At 38.4% G+C, this 22,526-nt stretch overlaps 2 protein-coding genes across 6 annotated transcripts; one reads left to right on the forward strand and one right to left on the reverse strand.

Moving 5' to 3' along the window:
• Positions 1-4,383: 4,383 nt before the first annotated feature.
• On the reverse strand, positions 4,384-17,768 carry ascc1 (activating signal cointegrator 1 complex subunit 1). 4 transcript variants are annotated; one of them, XR_005447005.1, is made up of 10 exons: positions 17,335-17,768; positions 17,080-17,182; positions 16,858-16,955; positions 16,594-16,772; positions 16,332-16,465; positions 15,902-16,021; positions 15,675-15,799; positions 15,000-15,070; positions 13,039-13,205; positions 4,384-4,664 (listed from the first exon to the last, which is right to left on the reverse strand). XR_005447005.1 is itself a non-coding variant. In XM_038735578.1 (10 exons), exons 1-9 carry the CDS (start codon positions 17,447-17,449, stop codon positions 13,089-13,091), a joined length of 1,062 nt encoding a protein of 353 aa, XP_038591506.1. In that variant the 5' UTR covers positions 17,450-17,768; the 3' UTR covers positions 4,384-4,664; positions 13,061-13,088. The 4 variants fall into 4 exon arrangements, 2 of the variants coding, with proteins under 2 accessions (XP_038591506.1, XP_038591507.1); XM_038735578.1 differs by having other exon boundaries at positions 13,061-13,205; XR_005447006.1 differs by lacking the exon at positions 4,384-4,664 and adding an exon at positions 8,531-9,951.
• On the forward strand, positions 17,750-21,404 carry anapc16 (anaphase promoting complex subunit 16). Of its 2 annotated transcripts, none has more exons than XM_038735582.1 (4): positions 17,750-17,808; positions 18,216-18,369; positions 20,595-20,669; positions 20,765-21,404. In XM_038735582.1, the coding sequence occupies exons 1-4, from the start codon at positions 17,803-17,805 to the stop codon at positions 20,872-20,874; spliced, it is 345 nt and encodes a 114-aa protein (XP_038591510.1). In that variant the 5' UTR covers positions 17,750-17,802; the 3' UTR covers positions 20,875-21,404. The 2 variants fall into 2 exon arrangements, with proteins under 2 accessions (XP_038591510.1, XP_038591511.1); XM_038735583.1 differs by having other exon boundaries at positions 17,767-17,912.
• Positions 21,405-22,526: the final 1,122 nt, after the last annotated feature.

Here is a 22,526-nt window from a genome sequence, read left to right on the forward strand (position 1 = left end):
AAAGGCCATTGTCTGTCTATTACCAGATTTAAGCTCTGTAACAGAGACAGACAGAGAAGTGAATTAACAATGAAGTTGGAAGAAATGTGACAAATGTGAAATTGCTGCAATTTAGCTAATACCATAAGGCAGTGGGGCTAAAACTGGCATCCATGGATTGCTGAGGGTCACTTAGGGAGTGGCCTCTGGGTAAATGAGGTTAAAATTATGTTAAAATTAGCTCCATTTCATTCTTAATTGGTTCATTAGCAGCACAGAGCGGAAATGTGTTAGAGTGGGTCTGTCTCCATAAGGTGTTTTACTGTAAAATTTGAATCTCTCTCAAAAAACGAGTACCTGGGATTACACTCTGCACTAGAGAGTACAGTTTCCCTCTGTGTCCAGTGAGAAAAAAAAAGCGTATTTCCAAAACATCAAACTATTTCTTTAAGACCCTTGTTATGAGTTGATATTGTACTTTAGCAGTGCATATTGCAAAACTATTTTTCAATATAATATAATATAATAGTTGATTATGGATTAGCCCGGACCTTTATTTTAGTCCAACCTTTGTCCCAATAGTTTCCTCAAATATTTGGAAAGATTACTTCAAGGACCAAGGCAAACATCAAGATTCAAGATTACTTTATTTTCACCCACCACCACTTTCATTCATGTGTGGACCAGACTATTTTTTTTTTTTTGTGATTTTACCCCAATTGATATGTAACCAAACCAAGATATGATTCTGTAATGTACTACACTCACTATCACAGCAATAATATCAATACCTTCTGTTGGAGTCTTCTCAAGAAGAAGAGCTGCTGTTGGATCCTAGTGCATACAGAATTCACACGGACATTACAAGGCAGATTACAGGCAATATGTTTGGTGTATGTGTAGGTGCATATCTTGATGAATCCTGTGAGATGTTTATGAGAGGTGTAGGTCAATTTCAGAGGTGGTACCGTTTTACATTCAGGGAGAAAATCTATATTGAATAATCTATATTGGCTGTTAAAGTACATTAAAGAGGTGATTGATTATAACCAAAGCAATCATTTAATCCTTCACCTCTCTCCAAAATAACACCACATTTACTTAAGCACTACATCAACCAGAAAACTAGATGTCTTATGCATGACTTTGCATGAGTCCCTGACAAAAAATGTAAACAATCTTTCATGGGATTGAACAATGACTGTCTGCACAACACTTTAATGTAAGGATGGATCTGGAGGATGTGGAGGAGGTGAAATATGTGATGTATTTTATCTGCTGCTGCAAGACTTTTTCTTCAGGAGTCTGTGACCTGCAGGGTTTTGCTGTACCTGCACATCATTTTAAGTCTGCCCACGTTATTCCTGCCGCTCCCTAAACTCTCCATGCCCTCGCTCCCTCCGCTCTCTATTTCATCCCCATGAAGATAAACATAATCCACTGCTCTGCTCAGATTCATTTGAGTTTAAGGTTACCAATATTGGCCGAGACTGAGAAGCCAGGGGCAGGGTCACATTCCCAGGATGCTGCTTAGCTGGCCAAACTAACTCTGACACTGGCATCAAAGTAGTTGATGTGGCAGACGCAGGCTTTCCTGAGTGTGCAGAGCTCCAAAATTAAGAGGCAAGGGCAGCAGGATAAATGTCCTGCAGCATCAGCCAGCTGTGCACGTCAACACTATGAGGTGCTGAACATGATGTGTTAATCAAGAGGTTGTCATCAGCCATGTCATCATCAGGAGGAATGTGCAGCAGATTAACAGTCACACAGCTGAACTGGTTCACATAGAAACATTTAAAGTCTGTATTCTGCTTGGCACCATTAACTTTTAAAGATTGTTTGAGAGCTGAGATCTTATTGGGAAGCCTGCATCTGGACTGTGGCGGAGGGAGTCTCCCGAGGGAATCCTACATGTGCAAGAACAGCAAAGGCAAATGGAAAACATGTTGATGAAAGCTTTGAGTGGTTCATCTCTTAAGATGGTAGGTTTTAGGGATGAGAAGACACAAAGGGACATTTCTTTTAATTGCAACAACTATTATGAGCTTGCCTCTCCTGCTCCATCAATATCTGAAGTAGCAGCACAGTGACCAGAAGCCTCGAAGGGCTAGGATTCACAGCAAACCATTTTTATCTCTACAGTACATGAGGCAAAGGCAAAAATTATTTTGTAGCATGATTGTGCTCCACTGGTGAGATTGAATTCTCAGTCAGAGATCAATGTCTCTACCAGATTCATAATTTCAGCCGTGACCTGGCCATCTCTTCAAATGCAGCAGTAACAACCTTGTGCCTCTCCGTCTCGATAACAGTGGTGAATAGCAGTTGCCATGAAATTGCGTCACAGTTAACGCCTCAGATCATCTTGTCGGGATTCAGCTAAACACCTCATGCTCCTATGAGGCTTTGACAGCCCCTCTGTGGCCGAGAGTCACATGATGTTGTTGTCAAATGCTAAAATACAAATTTTCTATTTGCTAAAACAATGAGGTGCTCAAATGTCCGTGCTTAGAATGGTGGTAAAGACATACAGTACTGTGCAAAGGTTTCAGGCAGGTGTGGAAAATAGACATGTTAATAGATTATATTTATAAATTAACAAAATGCCAAGTGAATGAACAGAAGAAAATCAAATTAATATTTGGTGTGACCACCCTTTGCCTTTAAAACAGCATCAATTCCTCTAGGTATACTTGCACAAAGTCAGGGATTGTGTAGGCATATCGTCAGGTGTATGATTAACAATTCAATATGTAGGCTGAAACATAATCATTAACAGAAACAGAGACAGCAGTATAGGAAGAATACAACTGGGTTTTTGTTAATTCATAGATATAATCTATTAACATCTCCATTTTTGAAAGCATTCTTACTTTATAGCATTTTTTCACACAAGAATAAAACTTTTGCACAGTATTTGTCTTACAATACAGAAAATACCAATACAAAGTTTCAGCTTATTATCAGCTTTTATCAGCTGGTATGTTTGTTTTTTCCCCTACTACCAATCTTAAAAAAATGAAAAGGTCTGTATGGACAATGACAGGCGAGTCAGTGGTGAGTACAACTTGAATGCACCATGTCACAAAGCCCAAACTGGTTTCTTGAACATGATAATGAGTTCACTTTACTACAATGGCCTCCACAGTCAACAGATCTTCATCAGATACATGAAGCATCACAGTTCATATGCATCCAGTACACATGTAACAGATAAATGAACGAATCACTGATCCAGAATTTCCTTTCTTGTAATGTTATCTTTGTTAACAATACACACACACACACACACACACACAGTATATCCTTTTGCTTATGCCTGGATGGCAATGTGTGTGTTGTCAAGGTAGCTCATTCACTAATTTACCACATTTTGTGGCCCTCTGATTGGATAATTTACCCAGTATCTATCTACAGTATATATGAACTGTTGTGATGCTTGTCGTATAAAGTCATGTAGACCAAAAGACAACACAGATGTTTTATTTATTGTTTCCTTGACTGATTGGTTAGTGGGTTAGGATGTCTTCCATCAAGTTTTGACAGTTGAAGAAAAAAAAACTGCTGCAGGTTTGGTCTTTTTAATGCTAATTGCCATATAACAACAAAACTGAACTTGAGCTATATTCAATAGGTTGAAAATAGCCTGATAAACTGATGGAATTGTCATTTCATTCTGATTCATATATTGTTTCTCCAATCAGCAGAAACAGCAGTGATATGGAACCATGATAGACCGAAGAGCCTAATCCTAATTCATGAGACAAATTCCTGCTATTACAGCCTTTAAACAGACCATATTATACTGGGCTGGGTTTATACTAAAATGGGCTGTAATGCTTGAATTGACTTTATTTTTGTTTTCTATTTCCTTGTTGAGTGTGTGCATATTGTTTCATGATATAACAGTCCCCCAATGATTGCTTCAGCAAAAATGTTTGAGTTGAGTTCAACGTGACATGCAGCTTCTTATATTTTAAATATGGAAGCAGCTCCACACAACTTGTTTAACATCTACTTCTACATATCAGAGTCACGCTGTGGAAGAGCGACTTTCATTGTAAAGAGATTAACTGATGTCATCAGTTCCCCCCTGTTCCTCTCTAGGCAGATGTTGATAAAACATATCTATCCTGTTCACCAAGCATAGAGTTGAAGGGAGGAAAGCTTCATTTGAATAACGTCAGACAAGACTGCAGGCAGCTAAATTTGAAAGGTTGCTTATCTGTAAATATTTGCTGTCTACAAATGTAAGCACAGCACATCCCTCCTCTGTCTTACAAATAGCTCATAAGGCCCATCACGAGCTGCTTATCGTGGCAACACATATTCTCACGTGATGTAACAACTAACGACCGCTTCAGGAATTCCTGGTACACAACAGTTAATTGCAACAGGCCAAGGGTGGATGCTTTACACATTTATTTACTCCTGCCAGATTTAAACAGAATGTTAAAATATATAGCACCTCCTGCCACCGTGAGGGAAAACACAACCCAAACAAATGTTCATTTTCCAACTGATTTGAAGAAAACGTTCAGCAAACATACTCTGTTGTAAGTCCATTCATGTTCATCATCTGATGGAAACTTGTTTCACCGCAGTGCTTTGCTGTCTACTGAGAGTTTCTTCATCAGCCAGCCACAGTGAACACTTTCCATCCTGCTGCAATGTTCATCGATCACCTGCAACACATAATCAGTGATCAATATTTGCACTTGAAAGCACCCTAGAGCTTATTACTTTTATCTACAATGTCTCCATGTCAATAACTGCAATATTGTCTTTATTATTCTTCAATATTTTGTATATCTTGTCAATTTCATATATTTATATAGGTTTATGTTTATTGCTATGCACCAAAATTACAAGTGACCAAAGCAAATTCTTTATAGTGTAAACCTACGTGGCAATAATACTTGCTGATTCTGATTCACTGTTCATTATGTTTGATAACTTAATATATTATTTACTACGATAAAATGTAAGAAATAATGACAACTTCTCCAAAGTCCAAGGATATCTTCATAATTGCTTGTTTTGCCTGTCCAACAGTCTGGGAAATCACATTTGAGAAGCTGGAACAAATGAATGTTTGGCATTTTTTTCTTGATAAATGACTGAAACATGATCATATAATCTAATAATCTGCTACAAAAGCACTCTTCTGTCAAACGGACATAACATACAAGCAGCTTATATGACAACGGCCACATAATGACAGAAATGGTTTGATGATATGTTTTAAATGTTCATTCATTTAATCATAATATTAAGATAAAAACAAACTACAGAAACACTACAAGCGTTAGACTTAATACAACTTTATATTGTAAAGCATAATGTGCTGCATGACATCACATGACATATTTCTTTACAACGTTTCAATCCATACTCAGCTACCCCTTCACTAAGGGTGTCTACGTGTGGATATGTAAGCACATAGATTCTGTAGAGGTAGGCATACTTTATAATGATAATTATTACTGTCATTATACTCTGTTTTGTAATAAACTTGTGTATGTTTAATTCGTATGTTGTGCAAGCCTGTACATCTGAGCTCATGAGAAAAGTGACACATGAAACGGGGAAGAGGACACTTAAATATGTGTATATGCAATTATGTCATGTATTAAGTTTAAATACATTTTACAGAATGGGCAAAAAGGGACTTTGACAACACAATGTTGTTTGTGAGGCAGTTACTGCCCGTTTTCAGCGCTGCCACTGTAAAGGGCACATGAACAGCATGAAAGCAAGTTCCTGGATCGGAGAACCATCAAAAGAAAATATTCTGAAAGTTGAGGAGAGAATAAACCACATGGGGAGGCATTTCATAAGTAATCTCAAGTGACTTACAGCTGTAAGTGGAGCTGCTATAAATGCGTATAGATCTAATTCAATTGGATTCAAACTGGGTCACACAGTTATTAAAAGTGCAAAGTTAGTTGAGGGCAGTCTGACAGCAGTTTGCCTTTGCCAGGAAAGTACTGTAGCTGCTGTTTAGCTACAGCAGGGGTGGAAGAGAGTGCAGCACCTTTTCCAATTAAATGTACACAATAGACAGAAACTGACTAATGTTCTGAACTCTTGACATCTTCAGTCTCAGTAGATTCGGACTCAGTAGATGATTTATTTTCAGTCTGTGTAATCAAACCCATAACAACTACTATAAATGACAAATCTCCATCAGTTTCACTCCACATCCCACCAATAAGTGCTGTGTGAAGGGATTTAACGCGACAACACTTTGGAGTGGATGGATAAAACATCTGAATAGAAGTCAGGAGGAGGATGTGTTTAACTATTTACAGCTTCTGATACAGAGTTTACAGCAGTAAATTTCAACTTCTGCATATTAAACCTGAATCATGAGCGTCCCTTGCCTTCGGTGCTGGAACAATTACAAGCTAGATTTACTTATAATTTTACAACACAGAGTTGTATATATACAGTAGTTGGGTGAATGAACAAAGAGTCATAGAAATAAAGCTATTTTGCATGGTGGAGTGCTGAGAATGAATTGAGGAGTCTTTCAGACCGGGCAAAGAAGCTGCTCTGTAGTCTGGTGGTATGACAATGGATACTTCTTTATCGCTTGACAGCAGCAGGGTGAACAGGTTGATGCTGGGGTGGGTACTGTCTTTTAGAATCCTTTAGACTCACCTCACCAATATCACTGATGGGTACTAATGATATTCTGAGCAGTATTAATCACCCGCTGCCGAGCCCTCCAGTCCTGGGCCGTGCACATCCCATTCCAGTTTGTGATGTTTCCAGTCAGGATGCTTTGTATTGCCCCTCTCTAAAAGTTAACAAAATCTTGGCATGGAAATACAGCCGTTTCTGAGCTTTCATTACCAGTGTGGAAATGTGAGATGACCATGTCCAGTTCTCTGTGATGCTGAACCTAAAACTATTCACCTGCTCTACCTCAGCTCCACAGATATAGACAGGGGTATGTGTCCTTTTAAAAAAACATCTGTTACATCATCACCCTGTGCCCTCCATCACTTATTATAAATCTGCACTAATCAATATTTTTATATTAACAATAGATCAAATAAATATTGTAACAAGAAAGGGGTTGCCAGCACTCACCTATGCATTACTTCAAGCCTTAATTTTATATAAACAGGTGAATTATTTATATATATAAAAAATTATTGTACTACATGTTTATTTCTGCTGTAAAGTTGTCCATTTTAACATGGTGGTTTTTGGCACTTGCACGTTAGCTTCCTTTGTCCGCCCAGGAGGCTGCCCCTTGGTGGAGACCAAAAACAGAGGTAAAAGGAGAATGAATATTGGACTTGTATTTGTCAGGTGGCCAGAAGCACGACTCCAAATGAATGCTAATGTTGTTCCTTGTCTGCTGCATGTGGAAATAGGCAACGCTTTGCCAACATATTAACCATAACAACGTTGTAAGGTGCCCCAAAGCACACAATTTTTATTAATGCTGCTTTAATATCCCAACTTACTAAATGAATTTGAACTAAAGACTGTCAAGCCTCTGGAGTGCTTAAATTGGCGTATATAAAATGCTTATGCTTATTAAAGTCCCTTTAAAACTGTGTAATATATTGTTAATTATTTAAGGAATGTATTAAGCAGAAATGCCAAACATTAGTTCCAGCTTCTCAAATGTGAATTTTTTTTATTTCATTTCTGTTTTATATTCATTGTAGAGTGAATTTCTTTTGCACTGTTGGTTGGGAAAAAGGGGAAAATTTCAACGCATCACCTTGGGTTCTGCTAAATAAGTTTATGCATTTTTCAGTATTTTCTGACATTTCATATATTTAACAATTATCCAAAAACAGTAACAGAGATACATCGATAATGAAAATATGTTGCAGCCCTATTTTAAATTATTATTGTGCAAAGTGTACATAACCTAAACAGCAGCTCTGAATGACTACCTGCTGTTCAAACACACTCTCTCTCCCTGTGTGAACGCCTCCAGCAGTAAACAGACGTGGACAGCTGGAGGCAGCCTCCAGACTCAGCACTTAAAATGATAAAGAGCTGCTGCAGGGATCACCTGCCTTCTCGCTGGAGACACAGATTAGACATTTCAAATACTCTAGCCTTGGTTGTCCATCAAGGCCGCTCATGCCCATTAGTGACAGAGTGATCAGTGTGAAATTCAAACAACGGCGACTCTCAACTAGAGAGTCACATCTAACATAAGACAACAATCAAAGGAAGGCAGCCTGTCATATTTCACTGCTAACGACATCCAATTTGAAAGATTCCTCTGCTTTGTCTGGCAGGATCATATATAGAGCTCCTTTGTAACTTCTTGTGGATAGACGTGTTTGATCAATCAAAAGACCTTCTTAAAACAATTTTGCTTGTTAAGGGGAAAACATGCCTCCAGGAGAATGAGGCTACCTCCTGAAATTTCATCTTAGTGCTCCCTTCATGTTGTCAAGTTCATTCTTTCGGTTAATTGGATTTGGTTTAAAATATTCTATGCATCACTCTATTAAATGAACCCCGTCAACATTTGTGCCTTAAAATGCACACACAGGTGAAACTTGCGTGACCTTAGAAAGTAACCAGGCATTTAATCAATTTCATGTGTGTTATTAGTTGGAGTATGCAAATCAAACATATCTATTGTATCAAAAGGTCACGTCCGTCAAATATCATCTTTTTCCCCCCCGAGCAGATGTTAATGCCAGCCCTTGAATGAAAGCTTAATTTTTAATTACACTATGAAAAATTGCATAGTGTGGTTCTGAATATGAAAATGTGCTAAAAGAAAAAAAAGTTTGACATTGATCATGTTAGACCTATTTCAAAACAGCCTTAAAAAATATAAAAGGCTACTTAGAAAACTGGCATGAAATTAAAAATGCAATAGAGGCCTTGGATAGAGGCCTAAACTATACTTAGAGATAACACCAGACTTCAGTTACCAAACATGATATGAATTCTCATTACTAAAAGGTTCAGTGTAAGTTCTTAGAGTGTTACAGGGTCAATTAAGTGGTTGCTTGGCTTTCGCTTCTCTTAAAATGACAGCTTTTTCTTTCTACAGAGGGAAAAAAAGTTAATTGGAAAATACTAACTGGTTTTCTGTGGGTGTAGCAGACCAGCTTTTTGAACATACAGCCTATGTGACTCATCAATGCACACATGCCCGCAAAGACATCTAAACTAAACTTTAATTAAAACCTGTGTCTCCTCAGATCTCTCCTCAGAAAATAAGGATGCTCATCCAGAGAGGAAACAGGTCCACGGCAACACAAATTTGCATTATCATCTTCATAAAATTTTCATCTCGTTTATTCCGGCTTATTGAGAGGGACACATGCTAGTCTCGAAATCTCAGGGGTCACGTTGGAAGTTCTCACAGCAGGAAGTGCAGAGCTGACTAATTAGGTTGAGAGATGTGGCAGGAATATAAAAAAATATGCATGTCAGGCAGTGCGTAAGCAAGCTCACCCACACAGACACGCACAGCAACATTATTTTGTTGAGTCAATTCAAATCATTACCAACAGTTTATTTATCAACCAGAAAACCACAAAAACTTGCTCTCTGTTTTGGTCTGTTAGTTGAACTGATTTTAAAAATGCCATCTTGGACTCTGCTGCTTATATCTGCTAAATTATGAATCTTAAATGTTCCTAATTTTTCCCACTTTCCCCATCTTTCTGAATTTTTATAGACTACACGTTTGTTCAATTAATTGATAAAATAATACACTAATTGACTGACTAAAACCCAATTGTTCATTGGAGCCCTAGTCCAATATGTTCCTGATTTATGCAACAAAACACACATATGGCCATTTAAATAAACATGTAGTCCAAACATCTTATATTAAAATCTGTTGACAAATTAAACATGTCGTCAGCGTCTCAGTCTGTCTGTGGATGATGTATGTTCCTTCGCATGTGTTTTCAGTCCCATCGCTACTGAGGACATCTGCCCAGCGCATCCTTAATCATGTCCCTGCCAAAAGAAACAAGGATGCACAATCTCAATGAATTTCATTAACTTGCAAATCATCTTCTTTCTCCTCTCTGTGTGCTTATGAGCATCACATTGGCTATTCCCAGAATCCTTGCTGTATGTGTTACCTGAGAGTTGTGTTATGGTGGACGTGCACTCCTGACCCACTAACAACCATGCTCTCAGGAGACAGGGAGTGGTTTATTAAGCCCCTTTCCTGGGTCTGAAAAGATGAAGCCCAGACAGTACCACAGCCATAGTTATAGTGAACGGCTTGGCTGGCTGTTTTCAGATAACAGAATTTGCATGTCCCTATCTAATGGTGTCTGTTGACATGGCTCCAGGAGAACAGGAAAAAAAACAAAAACAAGTCACGCCACTGCTGAAATGGGAGGGTGGACAGCACGGGGTGGCAGAGCTGACAAACACACACTGCCCTCAGTTTCCATCAATGTAACTTTTGGCCACTCTGCGATCACCCTCCTGCATGCCAAACGGAGAGCAACGCCAGCTGAGGGGAGGACTGCAAAAGTCGGGCTCTGTGTCTGATGTCTGTATTCACTGACACACTGGACAGACGGGAGTGGGAAAGAGGTTGGGGTATGTTTGGGAAGGCCACTGATAAAAAAGACAGAAAAACAAACAAAAAAAAGGCTGGTGTAATAAATCATGTCAGTGACGCATGAACAATTATGCGAAAGTGAGAGGAAAGGAAATTGGTAATATAGTAGTAAGTGGATGAGACCATATCAACCTGAATGTTTCGACAACCATAAAAGCATTTCTAGAGAACATTTATTCTGCTATTATTAGGACTTTTCCTTGTAAATGAAATATTTGCAATATTTGTCTCACACTCTGCTAGTATAAATCTGAGTTCCTCAAAATAGAGCAGCTGGGATTAGCTGAAGAACGGAGAAAAAACTTTAAACACCTTTTTCAGCTATTATCCTGGTTGACCGATGAGACGGTGGGCAGAATAAATTATTCAGAACATGCCATTAATACTGACTTCCTGTATGACCGGACAGAACATACAGTATATGACATACTGTATACCGTAGTAGTAGTATTCTTGGCTTTAAAAAGTAAACGTATAGTATTATCGGAAATATTTAATCTTTATGCAGAATGCCCCCTTTTAAAGTGCTGTATTATTAAATGTACAATACTTGAGTTATTTATTAACTTCACATTCATGTGTAAACAGCATTCACATGTTTTGTCTGTAAAATCATAATCAGCAAAGTAACTATAGCTATCAGGTAAATGTAGTGGAGTAAAAAGTAAAATTTTTGCCTCTGAAATGTAGCGGAGTCGATCCATAAAGTAACAAGTCAAATCAAATGGAAATACTCAAGTACATCCATCCACCGTCAACCTCTTATCCTGCGTACAGGGTCGAGGGGCTGGAGCCAATCCCAGCTGACATCGGGCAAAAGGTCGCCAATCCATCGCAGGGCCACACATAGACAAACTACCAGTCACACTCACACCTAAGGACCAATCAACCTAGGCCCGCATGTCTTTCGACGGTGGGAGGAAGCCAGAGCACCCGAGAGAGAACCCACGCAGACACGGGGAGAACATGCAAACTCCACACATACAGGCCGGGGGAACCGTGCCGCCCTACTCAAGAACATGTATCTCAAAACTGTTTACTTCAGTAATTGTAATTTGTTACATTTGAACAAAAAGTCACTTCTTATATATTTTATTCATCTCTACAGACACTGTAACCCTGACCTGAGATCTAAAGCCTGAGCCCAACTCCTGTCTGACTTTCTTCATCTTCAACAATACAATTTCATACACAAAGTCAATCTACTTGTATAAGACTCAAATCCAAAAGAAAACCATATATTTTTAAAAGCAAGACAAGAGTATTTAAGAGCAAACAGGGACGTATATGATTGCTATGGCAATCGGCAGCGCTTGTAGAAGCAGCAGCCGGTAGCTCCTTCAAACTTCCCTACAATTTTGTTTTTTTATCCGTTTTTTCCAGCTTTATTGCCGAAACATGTGTTACCTCTGATATAAACACAGTCATTGGAAAAGGAAGATGAAGTTTTTGGATTAATAAGCAGCAGACCACGATCCACCTGGCCCAAACAAGCGGAATAGGAGCCACAGCGGGTGCGGCGATCGCTCAGAGGAAAGGAAAAAGAGCCAGGAGAGGAGCTATGCTGGCCCAGCTTGGACTTAATTTTGTTCCTAAAGATCCGGTCTGGACAAGATGGGACTCATGTTGACCAAGCAACAGAATTCAGAGACTTTTGTACCCACATCGTTACAGAGACCTGCCCCATCAAAATCCTCTTTCAAGCACTCAGCAGGTGGTCCATGTTCCAAGCTGTCAGCGCAAGACTCCGGCAAGATGAGAGGAGGTGGACTCGATGACGCTTGGTGCACAAACACAGTCAAGATGGACCCAAATGTCATCTGATTGCTGCCGTTTACATTCACCCCAAATGCAAATTCAAATTCAAAAAATGCACTGTGGAATGTTCGGGGTGTTTATGTGTCTGTATATACGTTAATAACTGTATATATTGTTTTGTTTTATTTTATATGTTACCATATTTTAATATAGGCCTACACTTAATTATATGTTGTGTGTTATTAAGGAACTACAAATTTTGTTTCGTTATGCAGCCTTTTATGCTGTATAATAAACAAACCTTGTACACTGAAATTCTTGCTTTTTTCATGTTTTGGTTTGATAGGCTGTTCCATTAAAATGTATTTTGTGTCACTTCCTTTGATGTTGTTTGACTCAGATTCCCTGTAGAAAACCAATTCTCTAAAGACTAAAGTACAAAAACTGAAATTTGACTACCTAGAGCTTCTCAGAGTGACTCTGCATGCATGTTCCATCTTTTGAATGAGCTTTAGTCTGAAATTTCAATCATTCTGCACTCTGATCATTTCATTTTTCTGCATAAACTCTTCCCAGGCGGTTTAAGGAAACAAATAATTTGGTTCAGATATAATTGTAACAAGTCATTTGAAATTAAAAATAAAACCCTATGCTGCCACCTAGTGGAAAACACCATCAAGACCGCTTCAAATATTAGCTAAACTTACTTCTTCATTACTCATTTCCCACCTCAGAATCTGTTCGGCCCTGTTGATGCTCATGAGAAGCTGATGCTCCCTGCAGAGGTGTAGTAGCCCGTACAGTCTGTCGAATATCTCTGGGACAACAGGGCGGTATTCAGCTCAAACTCCCCGAAACAATGAGCACTAAATTTCTGTAATGAAAACAGCAAACTTCAAAAACACAAACTCATCATAACCAATCATCATTACAGCTTATTATGAATTACAATCAATTGACGTTGTCATTAACAAAGCAGTCTAACCACTAAATGATTTGGAAAAGTCAACACTATGTTTAAAAAGTCGCCCCTTTGGGGAAATTAAGATAAGCAGTCACTCACAAACATGGAGTTACCATGGTTACAGGCGACTGAGCAGTTGGTAGGCACCCTTGTGTCATTTTCAGAGAAAAGAAAATCAAGGATTTTGTTATTCAAACAAAGACCTTCTCTGATCCAGAGAAGAAAGGAGGGTGGATTTCAGAGCTTTTTTCTTCTCCTTTTTTTTTTCTCCACTCCACTTGGTGTCATATTTCATGTGTCACTCACAAAGAAACGTCACCTGGAAGAATTTAAAGTCTGCCTCTTAGTTTCTTTAAAAAAATCTAAAATCAAAACTCTCCTCTTTGAGCTACCCAGGCATATTTTTGTTCACCTAGATAATTGGTTAAATCAATAAACTCTTAAGCAGCGTGTGATCTAAATCTTTCTACCAGTTAATAGTCTTTTAGCACCCTATATTTCGGTTTTTTGGTAGCATGTTGAAATATTAAGCCCACGCGGATAAAATGATTTTATCTTTTCATGTTATTGGAAATAAGACCTAGATGACCAGGATCTAACAGTCTGATGATCAGTTCAATAAGGCACCTACAGCAAAACAAACATGTCTTACAGTTGTTACCAGAACTGTCTACATGTTGTTCATGTGCAGTGGGTCTGCTAGACCTTTACTGATCAGTTTATGCAATTCCTATGTAATAAAATGTTTTCTGTCACACACCACAGGATACAAAAGAGCACACAATAGCCCATTTAAAATAAGATATTTTAACATGCCACAGTAGGAATAGCAAAGGTGTATAATAAAATTAATGATGGCTGAATTAAATTTAGCTGCTTCTATTTCAGGCTCACTGTCACGGCTTACTGGGGCACTTCAATGGTACAGAGCCATCGTTAATGTTATTAGTCTCACATGTGCTTCTCCTACTATGACAAGTCAAAATGTTTGCTGTAAAAACAGCTTATGTAGATGTTTTATTTGTTATTTGAAATTGGGGGGACCACTGGCTTCTACGTAGATCAGGAGGGTTAACGTCTAATTACACATTGCATCTGGTCTGGGAGCATGATCATTTAGTAGCAGCCTGAAATCCTAACACCTTTTGCGATTGTCAGTAGGAGAGATTTAGCCCCCAAATTAACCTGATTATCCTCTGTGCTATCAGACTGTTGCCCCACAAAGACTTATCTCTCTCTTTTTTGAGGCCTATTAATTGGAAAGCTCTCATATCACAATGGGACTCCAGATGCAGTGAAAATGTCAGCCACAGTTGAAAAACATATACATAGTATGTTGAAAATGCAGACAATGTTGCATCAGTGGTATGGTGCAATATTGCTGCAGGTGCCTCAATAGAGCCATCAACATCTAGTTCATTTCCACACATTTTAGTTTAACATTCCTCATTCCTCCTATAGTACCTTTAACTATTTTTCAAAATTTAATTAAGAATAATAAAAGGGTGTTTAAGGACTTTTGACTGGCAGTGAATTTATAAACAGGCCTATATTTATGTTTCTCGCCTGCCTCATAGCTAAACACTATTTCAAAATCCTCATGTGTCATCTGGTATTAACAGCAGTCAGGTAGTGAGCACAAGTCTGGATGTTTGTAATTCAGCAGTATTTAAAAGGGCAGGCAGGAGTAAAATTTCCTCTAACCTTTAATATGTTTCTGGCATCAAAAGCCTCTCTTTCATTCATTTGTCTTCCTGGGCCGCCTGTGTCTTCAACTGGAAAAACACCAGAGTGTAAAAAACAAGCTGAACAATGTAACACAGAACACAAAAACACAGAAATAAACATGTTTACGTGCTGCTGCAGTTGGAAATAGTAAGGTGATAATCAAGGTCATTTAGTTTGTGAAACAGTGGACTAAGGAAAAGAAAAAAAACACTGAATTTTAATAGGATTCATCTACATGCTGGCAAACATTGTCAGCAGTGCCAGGGTCTCTTGCTTGTGCTGTGTTGTTGGTCAGCCCAGTACAAATTTGAGAACTGGGGCTGGACTTTGTCCATGGCCAAAATGAATGAAGCCATTGTCAGAGTACTTGGAAAACATGCTGCTTGGTGCACGTAAACAGAACTGTGTCCAACAGAGAACTAGCTGCCTGATGCCTATCTTTGGAAATTTGTTGTTGTAATTGCTCAAGCTTAAGTTTTGTCGTCACTGCAGCGCATGTCTGAGCAAAGAGATAATAGGGAGACTTTGGCAAACAGGTTCTGGACAAGAGCTACCGATATGCTCACAGCAAGTCAATAACTTTGTTTTGTTTTTTCCACAAGCTAAAGACACAGTGCTGGTTGGCCTGTCATGTGTATGCAATGTTTTTACCTGTGGAGTCCTTTCTGAACAGAGTGTTCATCACAGTTCCGTGCAGCTTAACTCTGTCCCACTCTCTGAGCATTAGCCCTGCTGAGACAAAGTGCTCTACCAGCCGGTCCGCAATCATCTGTAACCTGAAGAGCAACAATATTAAACAAATACTGTAGAAAAAGAGATTCGAGTGAAATAAAAACTTGTAGATATCTTTTAACAGGATTTGTTAGTGATTCACTTACTTGTCCGATTTGTCTTTCACGTTGACTTTGGCATACAAGACGTCCACCATTGCTGGGTCATCATTCATGTACTCTATACCTGTCACCTGCAACGGCAGTGGTTTTCCTTCTGTGATGTCCCTGATGGCAGACATCAAAAAGCAGATCGCAATAGGCACAGCAGGTTTATAATTTAGGGTTGCTTTTAGATTAGAATTTTAAAATTTTTAAAACAGGCAAAACTATTTCTTAAAACAGGTAGTCTTAGTAAATGTTACTCAAAAAGAGTGCATGTTGTATTTGTTAGGGACATTCTGCCGTATATTTGGGGCAATAGTGAGAATTTACAGCAGCAGGATAGTGGATATGGGATTGGCAAAAAAAAAAACTAAAGTGCTTTTAGTTATAATTAAAATGTTAGTGTGATATAAAAACATTGTTTGGCCCCTACCTGATGAAGTGTTGACACTCTTGGAGGTGTGCACATGCTTTTCTCACTTCCATGTCATTTAACAGAGCCATGGTACCGATTGTCAGGTGAAGCTTTGCAGGGTTCTGAAAGATGCTTACCTCTACTCCATGATCCTGCACAGCATATAACAACAATGCAGAATGTTTTAAGGATATAATGTGCTGATCAAACAATTAAACAATCCATGACTACCACTGCCCTTCATCATTACCATTAATATTTGAGTTTTCCTCTACAGTACCTGTGAACACTGCTGCAAAACCTCATCTTTAAATCTCAGGAATCCTTCTTGAACTTTTGCATCATTCAGAGGAAATGACAGGAAGTGCGTGAAAGGCTGCTTTTTCCGGAAACTTTCAACAAGGACCTCAACTCGTGTGACTGCAGATGTGACTGCAGCTTTATGGGAACCTGTGATAACTGTCAGGCAAAGGAAGAAAGTTGAGAGGAAATCTTTCGTTTCAAAGAGTGCTCTCTAACCTGCTTTATTATGCTTAATCCTCACCTATCTGTCCTTCCACTCCTTGTTTTGGGATGCTGATAGATGTCTTTGTGTCATACTCCAGACGTCTGCGTGTCTCTCCTTTTTTCCCAATGATGTATCTGTAGAACAAGCAAAAAAACAAAGAAACACACATTACACTACGTATAAACAAAACGTCTTATGCTTTTCAAGCTGGGGCAGATAACGTACAAAACATTCATAACACATCTGTAGATAGCTCACTTGTAAAGAACACTTGGGACGTCAATGGCACAGCGGTATCCCTTATCAATCTGTTCAATGAAGTGGGTATCACAGGTTTCATCAGCTGCAAGGTCTTCACTGTCTAAACATAGTAAATCATAAATATAAAAGTATATGACAGGTTTCATTTTAAAGAAATTGTAGCTATGTTTACATCCTGACATCTCTGTCTGGGACTTCGTACAAATGTTTATAATGACATAACGTTAGTTGTTATGACAGTACTCAACATACCAGGTGGTCCCATGTAAGAGAAATCTTCTTCTTCCTCATAATGTTCCTCCTTAATGACATTCCTTCGGTATATTCTCCCATTTATGTTGATAAGAGCTGGACGTAAAACCTCCATAATGTAAATTAAGCTAGCTTACGTTAGCTACCCCTAAGCTAACCTAACACCAAAAATAAATATCTGGATAGCTCCCTGATAATTTAGCTACACGAAGAAGGGTGTAAATTAGCTCATGAAGCTTTTTAAAAACTTATTTAGCTAGCTAGTTGCTCACAACGTACTAGTTAGCTGACGTTCACACATCGGTTTCATTGGTTTACGACACACAGTGGCCGCTTTTTGTTTGGTAGATCTACAAACGGAAGAAAACGACCACTCCGTGAAAGGTGATCCATCCCCAGTGCTTTAAAATCAGTGGTACGAATGCTCTCGCTTTAAACGTAAAGCGTTGTCGTTGTCGTATACAGTCTATGGTGGTACGTTAAGACAGCTAACGTTAAACAAACGGGACTAACTGCGCGGATTTAAAGTCTTTATAGATTTACGGGGACATTGACTCTAAGTTATATTGTTAGTAAAGGTTAGTTATTGTTATTTTGTGTCTAGTAACTTTAATGGTTAATGGTAGTTGCCTAAGTTCAGCAGTATAGTTAGCTTTCTTGCTAGCCACCTAACGTTAGCTGTTGATAGCTTCGAGTGTAACGTTACCATTACCATAAATAAAGCTAGGAAAGAAGCAAACCAGCTAATGTTAGTTTCGTAGGCTGGATTGGCTACGGTTAACTGCCTTCATGATTACTAAAACGCTAGTCTTCCATACTGTACGTAAGTTATGTTTCACATGTAATTCTGGTAAAAGTTATTTTGTGTGTGTGTTTTAAAGTTTCCAAAAGCAATGGCAGCGTCTTCTTCGTCCTCTTCTGCGGGAGGTGTGAGCGGCAGCTCGGTAACCGGCTCTGGATTCAGTGCTTCAGAGCTCATCCCTCCCAGGAAAGTCCTTTACACATATCCTAAAGGTGCAGGTGAAATGATGGAAGGTAAGACAAAACACACAGCTAAAGGCATCCGTCTTCAGCTATCTCTCTCTCTCCCCCGCTATCTCTTTCCTCCCAGCGAGGGAAGGAATATGGAAATCAGACATTGGGATTGCTAAAGCTAATCAACTGTGTTTTTTTTGTTCGTTTTTTCCCCTGAACAATACATACAAGCCAAACTCAGCTTGTAAGACCTGTCAGAAAAGGTCTGACAGGTCTTACAGCCGTTTTGAAGACGTATCCAGATTCATCAGATCTTCTTCTACCTGGAACAACAAACAAAAAAGAAATATGTGGGCTTCACAATAAAGACCTTTGTCACCCATTTCCCAAGTTGTTAAAGCCAACAGAGAAGATGGCAGCTAGATGTGACTTATCTTGAACAATGAATTACCAACGTTAAAAGTAATTTATCCGAATTGATCTGATTTTCTGTCTTCATATTTTTTTTTTCCATCATACTGAATGTCACTTCTGGCTGCCATCTTTGTTTTTAGATTATTAAGCAACAATCATAACAACTTGCACATAGTTCTTAAAAGTTTGAAACGGTTTCCTGTTTGCACATGAGATACTGAAGCCTTTAACTTGAGTTCACATTCTTTGCATCTGAAAAGGGAACAACCATTTTTTTCCTAATCCATAACATCCCCCTCAGAACGTACTCTGCCTACACGTGTTTATGTTTTTCAGTTCCTCCCTGACATAAAAGTACAGTCCATCCCACTCACATGTAGCAGCGCCGTATACACGTGGCTGCTTTCCAAAAACATCTTTGAGTCAACATTCAGTATGTTGTGTATTTTATGGCCCTGCCAGACAGAAACACAGCAGCAGTTTATTTTTTTCTGTTATCTTGCAATTTCCTTGTGTTTGCCATCTGGTACATCATAACTTACTGTAACAAATTAACTGTTTTAATTTAATGCTCTTGCTGTCTTTGTTATGCTTTAAATCACTTTGGCAGCATCAGAACATAATTTTTGACAGTAATGCTAAAGAAATAATTAAATATCAGTGTCAGCTACCCTGAAACAGCTGAGCCTAACCTGCATGGACTGTATTCAATGCTGTAAATACTTAGGATGCACATACAGCATAGCCACTTTGTGCTCCTCATGCTATTATTGTTTTTACTGAGATTTAAGGCTTATGCATTCAGGTCACAGAAGCATCTGTTTTTCTGAATGATACACATACAAGCCAAATTCTGAAAAGGTATGAAAAGTCTCATAGCTGACATTTCCAGATTCCTCTGAGCCTCTTATATTCAGCTATAAATACAATAAAGACCATGTCACGCATTTCCCAAGTTGTTCAAGCCAAGATGTGACGTCTACTTGCTTCTCTTGCACAATGAATTACCAAGGTAAATGTTTTTTATTAGGTTATTGAACTGATTTTCTGTTTTCATATATACAATGCATACATGTTTTTCTTGCATCACTCTAAATATCCCTTCTGGCTGCCGTCTTTGTTAAATTATTAAGAAACAGCTTGGAAAGCTAGTTAAAAATCTTTGTTATTGTGCAGCATTACAGGCTCTAAGGAACCTGGAAACAGAGAGATGTGTTGTCAAATTACTTTACTTTTTTTAAGGTTTGTATTTATCTTTTAAAGAGACAGATGCTTGGTCAGTCTTGTGTAAAAACTAAGATGAAATGTGTGACTATAATAAAGCAAAACTCGTGTCCTCTTTCTTTTTACTGAATTTCCATGTAGCACTTTGTTCAAATAAACATGTGACCATGTATGTGAATTTAACATTAGCAACATCATCATCTTCATTACCTCTCCACATAGGTGGAGGCCAATGGGGCCTAAAGACTGTCTCCGGCTCTTTACACCTACTTTGTTGCCTGTCTAGCTCAAAATACACAAATAAATGTGGTTAGTTTGGCTTGTGTTGAAAGTGCACAGAGTGCTGCAGGGTTAAAATCAGCTAACCAAGAGATGAATAGGATTACAGTGAAGCTGAAGGTCTCGAGTCTCTTTTTTTTTTTTTTTTTTTTTTTTTTTTTGTTTAAATTGTGAAGGTCCATTTTACATAATGCTGAAAACTGCATAATATTTAACCTGAAGTTCTCTTTCTGGAGTAGCTTCCTAAGCTCCATTTGACCTTTTCTATTGCGTTAAACTAATGCTTGAATTATGTAGTGTTATCTATGTCAGAAATCTTTACCTGCATTTAACTTTGTGTGTGTGTGTGTTTGTTTTTAAATTTTTAGATGGCTCTGACAGATTTTTGTGTGAGTCTGTGTTCAGCTACCAAGTTGCCTCCACACTTAAACAAGTTAAACATGGTAAGTCAGTAATCATATATGCAAAATGTGTTTTGTTTTGGCTGATTCATGAACAGCGAGTGCCCTAATGAAGTAACGATTGTGTGTTCTTCCAGATCAACAGGTGTCTCGAATGGAGAAGCTCGCCAGCTTGGTGGAGGAGCTGGAGGCAGATGAGTGGCGATACAAACCAATTGAACAGCTATTGGGATTTACACCGTCTTAAATAAAGATATCCAGATGCCTTTGCTTAATAAATCAGCCAAATAGAAGGAGGTGGTTAATTTCAGTTAATAAAATAAAAAATATTCCTTCTTTATGGTTTTATTATATATCTTAAGCGTGAAATATTATCTGGAGATACTGAATGTGAGATGTATTTTTTTCCGTCACTTTTATTATATGAGCAGGGTTTTTTTTTAAAAACAACTTGTTATATTTTACTCAGCATACTAAAACAGTTCAAAACTTTTTAATACATTCTGAATATTTCAACAGGTTTAGGCTAATCAAGTTGTTTTGCCAGTCAAATGCTCTTAGTCTCACTGTTAATGGAAAGAACATCTTTGGTAATGTAACAAATCCATTGAAGTGAGGCATTGTGTTTCTACATTGTTGCACTGTAACTCATAAATCTGAAAACCTGCTGCCTGCTCAGTCTCTGCTCGGCTCTCTGTGGTCTCTCCTCGCTGCTAGCTCCAACAACACTTGGAGCAAACAAAGAGAGCTTGTAAATAAAGTCATACTTGGACATTCCTTGGGTCAGTTGCTGTTTGTTTGCTTTGTCTTGTATAAATTGGGCTAATCCACCTCACTGAATTAAGAGGCAACTAAATGTTTGTGCTGATTGTTTAATGTTGTCTCAATTTACACAGCTGATGGACATATGTACTATTATTCTGTTACTTGGATGTGCTCAAGACTGAAAGTCGATGTGGTTCTCTGTGTCACTTCTCTGCTGTGTTGACAGCGAGGAAACGTGACGCTCTTGGTGTTTTGCTCAGTGACTGTTTTAAAACAAATGAAGGGTGGGAACGAACAGAACGTACTGTTCTGGGTGTAAATGTATAAGGACGGCCTTGGACATTACAAGACACACCCCTAGCCGGAGCTTAGATTTCCTTTTGAGAGTTCAGAAGTTCGTTTTGCCACATATTTTCTAGGAATTCACTTTACAAGTTCTTTGCCATTAGTTATTAAAAGTTTGACAAGCTTTCCAGTTTTTACACGTGCTGCTGAAGCCTTTAACTTGAATCCACAGTCTTTGTATCTGAACATACATACTTTGACAAGCCTTTTTTTCCTTAATTCATAACGTCCCTCTCAGAATGTTCTGTGCCGACACGTTACGTCTTTCAGTTCCTCCCTGATATAAAGCACAGTACATCCCACTCACGTGCGGCACAGCATATATCTGGCTGCTTTCCAAAAACTTCTTTGAGTAAACATTGTACAGTTCAGACCCTGCCAGACACAAAGACCGCAGTAGTTTCTGCTTTGCACTGCATTTCTCAATTTGCATGTGTAACCATCTGGTGTATCAGAACTCGATGTAACATGAACTGTTTAAAATAATTCCGTTGCATCGTTTGTTATACTTTAAAGCACTTCAATAGTGCCAGATAATATTTTGCAAAATTAATGCTAAAAAAAATAATTAAATAGTGTCAGCTACTCTTCTGCTGCATTCCTATCGATCTGCATTTTTTCATTGTTCCATTTGAGGGCAAATGTAGGGAAATGTGTGGCACATCTTTATAAATATAAAATGTATTTTTTAACATTGTATCATGTACCAAGTCATTTTTCATGCAGCTGACTGTTTTGTTTGCACCTCAATGCGGTAGATGAAAAATTCTGATGTAATGGTTGAGCAAA

The sequence above is a fragment of the Micropterus salmoides genome, unplaced genomic scaffold (assembly GCF_014851395.1).
Source record: "Micropterus salmoides isolate LMB-PRFRI ecotype aquatic unplaced genomic scaffold, ASM1485139v1 Ms_hic_scaffold_21, whole genome shotgun sequence".
Classification (NCBI taxonomy): domain Eukaryota; kingdom Metazoa; phylum Chordata; class Actinopteri; order Centrarchiformes; family Centrarchidae; genus Micropterus; species Micropterus salmoides.